Source organism: Sturnira hondurensis, unplaced genomic scaffold (assembly GCF_014824575.4).
Source record: "Sturnira hondurensis isolate 20B ecotype Veracruz unplaced genomic scaffold, ASM1482457v3 Scaffold0009125, whole genome shotgun sequence".
In the NCBI taxonomy this organism is placed as follows: Eukaryota; Metazoa; Chordata; class Mammalia; order Chiroptera; family Phyllostomidae; genus Sturnira; species Sturnira hondurensis.
This window is the reverse complement of record NW_028081756.1, coordinates 3,696,062-3,708,371: the sequence shown is the minus strand read 5'-3', so window position 1 is coordinate 3,708,371 and position 12,310 is coordinate 3,696,062. Positions and strand designations below refer to the sequence as shown.

At 34.9% G+C, this 12,310-nt stretch overlaps 1 protein-coding gene across 1 annotated transcript in view; it reads right to left on the bottom strand.

Annotated features, from left to right (window-relative positions):
* ZFAND4 (zinc finger AN1-type containing 4) overlaps positions 1-10,596 on the bottom strand; it is a 182,182-nt gene extending 171,586 nt beyond the window's left edge. The window contains exon 1 of the mRNA XM_037056706.1: positions 10,220-10,596. Coding sequence (XP_036912601.1) covers positions 10,220-10,403 — 184 coding nt within the window. The 5' untranslated portion in view covers positions 10,404-10,596. The remainder of the gene's footprint in view (positions 1-10,219) is intronic.
* Between the last annotated feature and the right edge of the window lie 1,714 nt (positions 10,597-12,310).

Genomic DNA, 12,310 nt, shown 5'->3' with positions numbered 1-12,310 from the left:
TGTGAGATACAAAGATAACATTCAGAAATCAAAGGCATTTCTGTACACTAACAATGAAATATCATAAACAGAAATTAGGAAAAAATCCCATTTAGTACAGCAACAAAAAACATAAAATACTTAGGAATAAACTTAACGAAGGAGGTAAAAGACCTGTGCTTAGAAAACTACAGAACACTAAAAAAGGAAATTGAGGAAAATACAACCCTGGCTGGTGTGCCTCAGTGCATTGAGTGCCAGGCCTGCGAACCAAAGGGTCACCAGTTCAATTCCCGGTTAGGCCATATGCCTGGGTTGTGGGCCAGGCCCCCCGGTGGGGGTGTGTGGAAGAGGCAACCATACATGAATATTTCTCTCCCTCTCTTTCTCCTCCCCTTCCTCTCTCTCTAAAAATTAATAAATAAAATCTTTTTAAAAACTGAGGAAGATACAAGTAAGTTCATGGGAGCATACACTGTTCATGGACTGCAAAAATTGATATCATTAAAATGTCCATACTACTCAAAGCAATCTATAGATTCAAGGCAATCTCTATCAACATATCAATGACATATTTCCCAGAACTATAACAAATATTCCACAAATTTACCTGGAACCATAGATGACCCTGAATAGTTGTAGCAATTTTGAGAAAGAACAAAGTAGGAGGGATCACCATACTTGATATCAAACTATATTACAAGGCCATTGTAATCAAAGCAGTCTGGTAATGGCATCAGAACAGAGACACAGACCAGTGGAACAGAATAAGGAAGCCCAGAAATAAACCCATGTTATTATGGTTAATTAATATTTGTCAAGGGGGCGGAAGCATAAAATGGAGTAAAAATAGCCTGTTCAACAAATGGCGTTGGGAGAACTGGACAGCTACATGCAAAAAAATGAAACTCGGTCACCAACTTATACCACATACAAAAATAAATTCAAGGAGGATCATGACACCATAAAAGTTCTAGAGAAAAACATAGGCAGGCAAATCTCAGATACCCAATGCAGAAATATTTTCACTGATATATCCGCTAGGGCAAGGGATATAAAGGAAAGAACAAACAAATGAAACTACATTAAATTAGAAAGCATATGCATGGCTAAAGTAAACATTAACATAATGAAAAGGGACCCCCCTGGTTAGTGTAGCTCAGTGGATTGAGCGTGGGCCTGTGACCCAGAGGATTGAGGTTCGATTCCCAGTCAGGGCACATGCCTGGGTTGCAGGCCAGGTCCCAGCAGGGGACACACAAGAGGCAACCAGACATTGCTATTTCTCTCCCCCTCTCCTTCCCTTCCCCTCTAAAGATAAATAAATAAAATCTTAAAAAAAACATTTGACTTGGATAAGTTAAGGAACCAGGGTGTAATGTTGTCCAGGGTAACCATTATTAAAATAGTAAAGGAAATTTATTTAAAAAAATGAAAAGGGAACCAAGTGTATGGGAAAACATATTTGCCAATGATACTTCAGACAAGGGTTTGACCTCCAAAATACATGAAGAACTCAGATGACTTCACACCAGAAAGACAAACAATCCAATTTAAAAAATGGGAAAAGGACCTGGACAGGCATTTCTCCAAGGAGAACACATAGAGGGCCCAGAGACACATGAAAAAATGCTCAACATCACTAAACATCAGAGAGACACAAATTAAAACCACAATGAGATACCACTTCACAATGGTGAGAATGGCCATCATAAGCAAATCAACAAACAAGTGCTGGTAAGGTTGTGAAGAAAAGTGAACCCTATTGTACTATTGGTAGGAATGCAAACTGGTACAACCACTGTGGAATACAGTATGGAATTTCCTAAAAAAACTAAAGATAGAACTGCCTTTGGATCCAGTGATCCAACTGCTGGTATTATACCCTATGAATCCCAGAACACCAATTGAAAAGAATCTATGCACCTCAATGTTCATAGCAATGTTATTTACAATAGCCAAGTGCTGAAAACAGCCCATCAGTAAATGAGTGGATCAAAAAACTGTGGTTTGCCATAACTGGTGTGGCTTAGTGGATTGAGTGCCGGCCTACGAACCAAAGGGTTGCTAGTTCAATTCCCAGTCTAGGGGTGCATGCCTGGGTTCAGGGCTGGGTCCCCATTAGGGGGCGCATGGGAGTCAATAGCACATTGATGTTTCTCTCCTTCCCTCCCTCCCCTACCCTAAAAATAAATAAATAAATAGATTTTAAGGCCCCTCAAAACTGTGGTTCGTATACACAATGGAATATTAGGCAACACAATGAAAAAAAACAAAAACGTTTACCCTTTGCAAGTGTATGAATGAAACTGGATAGTATTATGTTAAGTGAAATAAGCCAGGCAGTAAAAGACAGATACTGTATGATTTCACCTACAAGTGAAACTTAATCAACAAAAAACAAAGGAGCAAAACATAACCAGAGACATGGAAAAAAAAAACAAATTGACAGTGATCAGAAGGGAGAGAGACAGGGGTAGCCAGGGGGGCGGGAAGGGGAAGGTGCAAGTCAAGGAACATGAATAGAGGCCTCATGGGCACAGACAATGAGATGGGGATTGACCGGGAGTGGTGGTGGGGCAAAGCAGGGGAGAGCAATGGGGAGAAAGATGGGACAACTGTAATTGAACAATAAAAAGAGTATACATATATTGAAGAATGTATATAGAGAGAAATTGTATAAACTCTATGCCAATAAAATTCAACAACTAATGAACAAAATCCTTGAAAGACAGAAGTTCCCCAAGCTCATTCAAGAAAAAAAGATAAATTGAATGGCCCTATATTTATTAAAGATTCATTTATTAAATATATCTTTAATACATTTATTAAAGATATATACTAATTCTACTCTCTCTTCCTAAAATTGTAGAATAGTCCCAATTCATTGCATGAAGACAGTATTATTACCTTACACAAAAACTGGACAAAGACATAACAAGATAAAATCAGTATCCTTCATGAACACACATAGAAATATCCTACAGAGTCTTAGCAAACAGAATTCAACTACAACTTTAAATAATAAAGCATGATCAAGAAAGGTTATTTCCAAGAATGCTGGTTTAACATTTTAAAACCCATTTTAAAACTTTAGAGGAAAATATAGAAAAACAATTTTGTGACCTCAAATAGACAAAAATTTCTTAGATATGACATCTATATCCATATTTTTGGTAAATTTGAATATAGCAAAATTAAAATTTCTACTCTTCAAAAAAGACACTGTTCAGAGAATAAAAAGACAACCTTAGCAAAACATTTATGTAATTGAAGACCCATATTCAACACATATGAAGAATTCTCAAAATTCAACAATAGGAAAACAACCTGATTTTTTAAAATGGGTAAAAGTTGAATACACACTTCAACAAAGAATATATATGGATGGCAAATCCTTATATATTCTCATGTTCAAATAAGCTCATGAAGGCATTCAGTGTCATTAGTCATTAGGGAAACTAAAACCACAATGAGATATCACTACACACCTATTAGAATGACTAAAATTAAAAAGACTGATCACACCAAGTGTTGGTAAGAATATGAAGAAAAACACTCTTTTATGCCCCTCCCCAACTACATCCCCTTCCTTCTACCCAGTAGTAATCATCATTCCAAAACTGGTGTAAATCATTCTGCTTTTTGTTATTGTTACTGCTTTACCTCTAAATATGTGGTATTATTTCTTTTACCCCCTTTTGACCTTTACAAGAGTTATGTCTTCTTATTGAATTGACCCTTTTATCATTATGAAATGCCATTCATTGTCTCTTGTTACAACCATTTTAAATTTATTTTTATTACCTAAATATTTTAATAATAAATAATATTGCTTCCTAGGAACAATGATTCCATTTTATTCAAGTCAATTTAGCACATATTTATTGCATTCTAAGTGCCAAATAGTGTATTAAGTAGGTACTGTGAAGCTGACCAAGTAAAGATTTAGTCTCTAACATCAATAGGATAGTACTTCGCAAGAGGAGGCAGCATTTACAAGGCACAGCAGTGATGCATAAGAAATCTGTTATCAATGCATGTAATTGAATTAAATACCTATTAGTCTCTGAACCCCTCAACAGGGGAGGGGGTTTCAGTCATCACTGCAACAAATACAAGGTATTGTACATGGCAGGTCCTCAACTAATATTTGACAAATGAATGAATGAATAAAAATGAATAAATGTCAATTAACCACCCAGTGGGCATATTTAGCCTCAGTCATTATATTTGTAAAACCAAAAATTGTCATCTTTGGGAACTCTGGTACTTTATATATTAAAAAATAAACACAACAGTTATTTTTTATAATTTTTGTATTGTTCTTCAATTACAGTTGTCTCCATTTTCCCCCATTGTTCTCCCCTGTCCTGCCCACCCCATCTCTTCCACATTCAATCCTCCCCACCTGTTGTCCTTGTCTATGGGTCCTTTATACATGTTCCTTAATAAACACAGTCATAATTATTTATTTGGTGTTCATTCAGTCCTAGGTACTATGCTAATAGCTTTATATATGTAGTATTTTTTAATTTGTTTTTACTGTTGACACTAATGTAGGTATCCCCATTTCTACTCCCCTTTGCCCCCCTCCTCCCAGCCCCCACTCTCCCTTCCCTCTAGCTATCACCACACTGTTGTCTGTGTTTATCGGTTATACACATGTTCTTTGGCCAATCCCTTCACTTTCTTTTATAAGTATTGCTACCCTGTCTTTTTTTTTCATTTCCATATACATGAAATATCTTTTTCTATCCCTTTACTTTTAGGCTGTGCGTGTGTCTTTTAATCTCTTGTAGGCAGCGTATGTGTAAATCTTGTTTTCTTCCCCATTCAGCCACCCTATGTCTTTTGACTGGAGCACTAAATCAATTTACATTTAAAGTTAATTATTGACAGGTATGTAGTTACTGCATTTTATTGCTTTCTGATTTCTTTAGTTCTTTCCTGTTCCTTTATTCTTGATCTTTATATAAGTAGAATCTTAATGTATGCATTCCTCTATGGTTCGTTTTTATTATTCACCACTGCTTTCAATTCACCCATGTCATGCATGAGGCTATTATTTTATTAGTTTCCCTGTTGTGAACTATTGTATAGAAATAGAATATATGACATATATATTTACATGTACCACAATTTATCCATTCTAGTGTACCCATTTGAGCTGTTTCTAGAATTTTGACATTACCAAGAATACTATGAACAGCCTTCTACATGATTTGTTCATGTGTTTTACTTTAAGACATATTTTATATAATGATGTTATTACCATATTTTGCCATGTATAATGTGCATTTTTTTGCACAAATATTTTAGGGAAAAATAAGGATGTGCATTATACATGGGTATAATAATCACATGCCATGGATATAATAATCCCATGTATAATGAGCACAAAAATGTGGGTGTGCGTTATACATGGAAAAACATGGTAATACAGAAACACCACCTTTCTTCAGGTTAGTATTTGACTGTTATATCTTTCAATCCTTTTACTTTCAACAATTGTGGTCCTTGTAACTTTAGATTATGTCCCTTGTAAAAAGCATTTCACATGAGTTTTTTTTAACCAGTCTATTAGTTGACTTTCAATTACCCATTTCATCTTATTGGAATTACTGATATATTTCTATTCATTTTCACTATCTTACTTCTATAATTTGGAAATTATCTAACTATTTCTAATCTCTACTGATTACTCTAGAAATTTAAGTAGTCGTATTTAATAAAATAAAGTCTAAAGTTAATCACATCTTTAACCTCCTCATGAACAACACTACAAGCCTCAGCACTCTCATTACACACAACTACACCTTGTCATTGTCACCAGGATTTTAAATTTACTTTTTTAAGCCATTATATATTACTGTTTTGTTGTTACTAAGTAAATACTTATTTAGATTCATCCACAAATGTGCTATTTTGATAACCATTCCATCTTGCATCATCAACTTCCTTTAGGAATCATTTGCCTTCTAAGATAATATCCTTCAGAAATTCCTTTGGAAGGATTTGTTATTGGGAAATCCCAAGTTCTGTTTTTCTTGAAATGCCTTTATTTTGTCCTCAAACTTGAAAGATCAATTCAATTCTAGGTAGGGATTACTATTTCTCTCAGCCCTGTGAGATAATATTCCACAGTCTTGTGGTTTCTGTTATTGTTAGATAGTCAATTGTCATGCCCAGATCTTGATTTCTAATACCTTAATCCAATAAAGGAACCAGGGCTCCCACTGAAAAAATGTTTGATACTATGACAGGGAAATACACAGGATGATCCTAGAGCACCTTGTAATGGCACAGAGTAGGTAGGAAAACAAAACAAAACAATCACAAACATGGTGGTTCAGGGGGTTGGGGGATCAGATATTTACTCTGAGCTAGCTTCCCATTGTACTACCATACCAGATTTTCTCTCTTTTCCTTTTTGCCTCAAGCTGTGGAGTCACCAGAGATTGGGAAATGCTTTTGCAATAAACATCTGCTACACTGCCTGTTCTTAAAGTAATTGTTGAAACATTGTAAAATGTATTTTTAAAAAAGCTTTACCCAGAATTTGTGCATTCTCTTTTCAGAAATTCACAAATGAATCAGAAGTCTGTTTTATTCTAATTTTGAAGACATTAAACTTAAAATTGTCACACTAATTATTCATCTCATCAACTTTTCTTCACATTCTTTCTACATCACAAATGAATTTTGTAATGAGCCCAGACTGCTGTAAGAGTCAAAAACATATGAATACTGTGTTTACATTAAGTATTCTATTGCCCTGGTTGGTGTGGCTCAGTGGATTGAGCACCTGCCTGTGAACTGAAGTCACCAGATCAATTATGGGTCAGGGCACATGCCTGGGTTGCAGGCCAGGGCCCCGGTTGGAGGAATGTGAGAGGCAGCCAATAGATGTGTCTCTCATACATGGATGTTTCTCTCCCTTTCATTCTCCCTTCCTTCCCTTCTTTCTAAAAAATAAATAATTTTTTAAAACTTCAATATTTTATTCTACTTAAGATTAAATTCATAAAGACTGCTAAAAATCATTAACTTAAAAAATTAAGTTTCTATTTACCTGAAACTAAATTAGTGATTAATAATAAAATACATTTTTTAAAATTCATTAAGTATGGAAATAAAGTACACTTTTAAACAATTCAGGGGTCAAAAAAGACATAAAAACCATAATGGAAAAATTTTAAATACTAGGATTTTCAAAACATAGTAATAAGAAACAACTTCTTTTAAAAAATGAGTAAAGATTGAACAGACCTTTCACCACGAAGACACACAAATAACCAATAAGAAAATAAAAAGATGCTCGATATTAGGCATTATAAGCAGATGCAAATTAAAACCACAAAGAGATATCACAGGTATCCACTAGAATGGTGAGAAATAAAAACAAAACAACCAAGACAAATACCACATGCTAATGAGAACACAGAGCAACTAAAACTTTTGGACATTCTTCACAGGAATACAAAACAGTACAGCCACTCTGAAAAATGGTTTGGCAGTTTCTTATTAAATTAAATATACACTTAGTACACAACTCAGCAATTCCATTCCTCAGTATTTCCCCAAGTGAAATGAAAACCTACGTTCCCATAAAGAAGGGTACATGAACATTTACAATGGCTTTAATTCATAATCACCAAAACTATTAACAATCCAAATGATCCTTGAGCTGGAAATGAAGAAGTGAATTATATCAATATTTGTACAATGGAACACCACTCAACTATAAATTAAATGAGGTATTGATACGTGTAATAATAGGGTTACCTCTCCAATTCATTATGTATTATGCAAAAGTGAAAAAAGGTAGACTCAAACAGCTACATACTCTATGATTCCATGTACATAAAATTCAAGAAAGGCAAAAAGAAACACATCACTGGGTGCCAGGAGCTGGGTTTATAGGAAGAGGTGCATCACAAAGGCATAGGAGAATTTTGGCTAGCAATGGAACTGTTCTATATCTTGATTGTGGTGCTAGTAAATGGCAGTAATGTTTTCCAATAATGACACAACTGTTGATCCTAGTTATAGGTTGAACTGTATCCACCAAAAGTTCCTATGTTGAAGTCCTAACATTCAGTACCTCAGCATGTGACCTTTGTTGGAGGCAATCAAGCTAAAATGAGGTCATTAGGGAGGGCCCTAATCCAATAAGACTGGTGTCCTTATAGAAAGGAGGAAATTTGGATATAGACACACATATGCACAGAGAGATCATTATGTGAGAAGATTGGGATGATGCTTCTAGAGAGAAAGGAACAAAGAAAGGCATACTTCAGAGCAAGAAAATTAACCAGGGATAAAGAGGGGCACTTCATAATGATAAATGAGTAAATTCTCCAAGAAGACATAACAATAATTAATGTGTATGGGCACCATGAGCTATCAAAACTTATGTTATATTATAATAAGACATAATAAATAAGTATATTATTTATGCTATATTATATTATATGTTATATTATAATAAATAAGACACAATATTATGTTATAATAAATAAGACACAACAAATAAGTATAATATTGGCATAGGTAGAGCCAAAGCAAGTGATCAAAAGAGCTGTGTATAAAAATGTTACACATGACAGATACAAAATTACTTTAGTGAGAAAAGACTAGACTAATTCAATAACTGGTTGTAGACAGTCAATTATATAATGAAAAAATGAATACCTATTTTATACTTTATCAGTTAGAATAAAGTAGGTTATGCTCGCCTACCCCAAACCACTCCCAAATGGCAATGGCTTGAAAAAATAAGAGGAAAGGAAGGTGTGAGAAGTATGTGGATGATGAATGGGAATATGAATTATGATCTACTGATCACTAGTGGTAGGTGCTATAGGGTGAACTGTATCTCACCAAAATTTATCAGAGACTCCCAATGTGATAGTATTTGGAGACAGGGCCTTTGGGAGATAATCAGGTTTAGATGAAGTCTAAGGACTTCATGGTGGAATCAATGCCCTTGTAAGAAGAAACATGAACTCACTCACTCTCTCCACACCCCCCCCCCCGCTAACCTCCCCCCCCCACCTCTTACTCTCTTGCTCCCTCACCCTATTTCTTTATTTTTCTCCCTTTCCTCTCCCTTTCCTTCTCCCTCTCCCTCTCCATCTCCCTGTCTCCTCTGTGAGGACACAGTGAGAAGGTAGCCATCTACAAGTCAGGAAAGCCCTCACTAGAACATGACCATGCTGGTATCCTGACCTTAGACTTTCAGCCTCCAGAACTGTGAGAAAATAAATATCTGTTCTTTAAGCCACCCAGTCTATGGTATTTCATTATGACAGCCCAAGCAATTTGAGACAATAGGCATTTTAACTCATTTAATTTCCCAATTGTCTAATAACTTTCAAAGCCACTGGATTTATCCTGCCAATGCCTCCTGCTACCGAGTACAAGTAGTTATTGGTGAAACAGCAAGTACTTGGAAGCTCAGATACCAGGATTCTTGACTTTAGAAACAAAAAAATTCCAACACTTCTTATCCTCCTACAGTTTTGAACTTAAAATGGCCTGGAAGGCAATGCCAGTTACCACCTTTACAAGCAAATTCCAGCTGACTCAAAAAGCAAAGATCTATTTTATTAATTTTCTAGTCAATACTGGATTTTAAGAACTATAAAGGCAAATACTATTTATGTGAGAAATCTGCAGAGTACAAAGATAAAGATTCTAATTTTACACAAAGTAAATTATGACACTTCACATAAATAAATCAGAAAAAGAGATGTTGTATGATATTCAGTAATTACTACACTGAAGAAACTTCAAATATATGTAAATGTAAGCCAAAAACTCTTCTCAGAAAATCTCCACATTCAAAAAGAAAAAGTTTTCTCAAAAGAAACAATGACTATTTCCCATTAAAAGTAACTGTAAGGTATTTATGGCAGAATTTACATGTTATCATAACCTGATGGAAAACTATTTTAAAATATTATTTCACACCATTAATGTGATACCATGGATTTGCTTCAAAAATACTTGGTAGAAGGGGAATGAGGTGGGGGGAATGCAGGAGTGGTAACACAATATGCTCATGAATTGATCATTGTTGCAGCTGAGTAAGGGCTATATGAGAGTTCATTGTCCTATACTTTTTAATCCCATGTATGTTTGACATTTTCACTGTAAGAAAATTTAAAGTTATTATACACTCTTGATGAACAAATTTAATCCTTATAGCCTAAAAATAAAGAAAAATGAGTACCTTCCAATCTTTGAATTTTTGCTTTCACAGAAATAACAGCTTCCAAGGGTGAAACTCTCAGTTCAAAACACGTTCCAGTCAATGTTTCAATGAAGAGCTCCATGGTATCATAGAAAGGAATTTTGTAGTAAAATGGTCCCACATTATCTTCATTGAAGAATGGAGGATCTTTTCTGTTATCCATTACTTTGACTTTTCTAAATCCTCGGGAATATGTAAGAGGCAACTATATTAAATAGTTCAAGCCAAATCAGACTTGAACATTGGTAATATATATCATTATTCATGTTTTGAGTTTGGTACCTAAAAAACAAAAATAATTTTTTTTAGCAAGCCTAGCTGAAAGTCTCATTCCTCCACAAAAATTTTCTGAACAATTCTGGCCCGTATCAATCTTCCAGACAACCCCAGAACTCATTTTAGTGCTTAATTTGTCTAATCCTAAACTGCTTGTGTTTGTCTCTGAAATCACACCCCCTGGCCCATTAGACTGTGAGATCACTAAAAATAGGTATATTTGCCCTGGCCGGGTGGCTCAGCTGGTTGAAGCATCATCCTGTGCACCAAAGGGTTGCAGGTTTGATTCCTGGTCAGGGCACATACCTGAGTGGTGGGTTTGATCCCTGGTCGAGGACCTAGTCAATATTTCTCCCTCACATCAATGTCTCTCTTTCTCTCTCTCCCTTCCTCTCTCTCTAAAATCAATAAAAATATATCCTCGGGTAAGGATTAAATTTTTTTTAAAAAATAGGTATATTTGCAGAAGTTTTCTGTATCTTACTAGAGCTCAGCACTGTTACATTATATAGTACATGCTCAACAAATGTTTTATTACTAATACTTAAAGCAACTAACCTAACACATAGGTATATATTTGCAAGACTCTAAAGTTTATGAAAATCTTTTTCTAAAACATGTAAATTATGTTTTCTCACCCATACAAAGCATAACTTTATAGTCATTATACATTTGAATCACAACAAAAAAGGGAATAGCAATCATCTTAATAGTTTCCTTAAAAATAAGAATCACTGCCCTGGCTGGTATAGTTCAGTGGATTGAGCATGGGCCTGCAAGCCAAAGGGTTGCCAGTTTTATTCCCACTCCAGGGCACATGCCTGGGTTGTGGGCCAAGTCCCCAACAGGGGGTGCATGAGAAGCAACCAAATATTTATGTTTCTCCCCCTCTCTTTCTCCTTCCCTTCCCCTCTTTCTAAAAATAAATAAATAAAATATTTTTTAAAAAATATGAATCACTAAATAAGGAGAGAAAATTTGGGTTTCCAGAGGATGGCATTGAGATAGTTAATATTCATAATGGACATGAAGCACAATCTCTACACACAAACAATGGCTATTAAATAATAGAGGAAAAAACCACAACCAACAGAAGTACTAAATTACATGTGTATACTTATAATAGGATTAATCAAACAAATTACTATTAATTAGCAAAAACTTTGTAAAGGTCGGGGTCTTGAACATAAATTAGAGGACAGATACTACACATATTCTTAGAGAGGTAGGTAAATCTTTTTAATAGCTTTACTAAGATATAATTTACATACCACAGAATTCACCCACTTAAAGTCTAAAACTTACTGGTTTTTACCATGTTCACAAAATTGTACAACCATCACCACAATCTTTTTTTAGAACATTTTCATCACCTCAGAAAGGAACCCTTTACTCTTAGGCATCACTCCCAAATTCTCCTTTTCCTCTTGGAATGAGGCAAATAGTAATCTACTTTCTGTCTATAATGTACATATTCTGGATACTTTACGTAAATAAAATCACATATGCATAATCTTTGTGGCTGGCTTCTTGAACTTAGCATAATGTTTTCAAACTTCATCCATGTTCTAGGATGTATCAGTACTTCATTCTTTTTCATTGCTGAATAAATACTGTTTATCTAATTATCAGCTAATAGGCATTTTGGGTTGTGTCCAATATTTGGGTGTTATGAATAATGCTATGAAAATATACAACTAAAATTAGAAAGGAGGAAGTAAAACTGTCACTGTTTGCAGATGACATGATAGTGTACACAGAAAACCCTACAGATTCCACCAGAAAACTACTCAA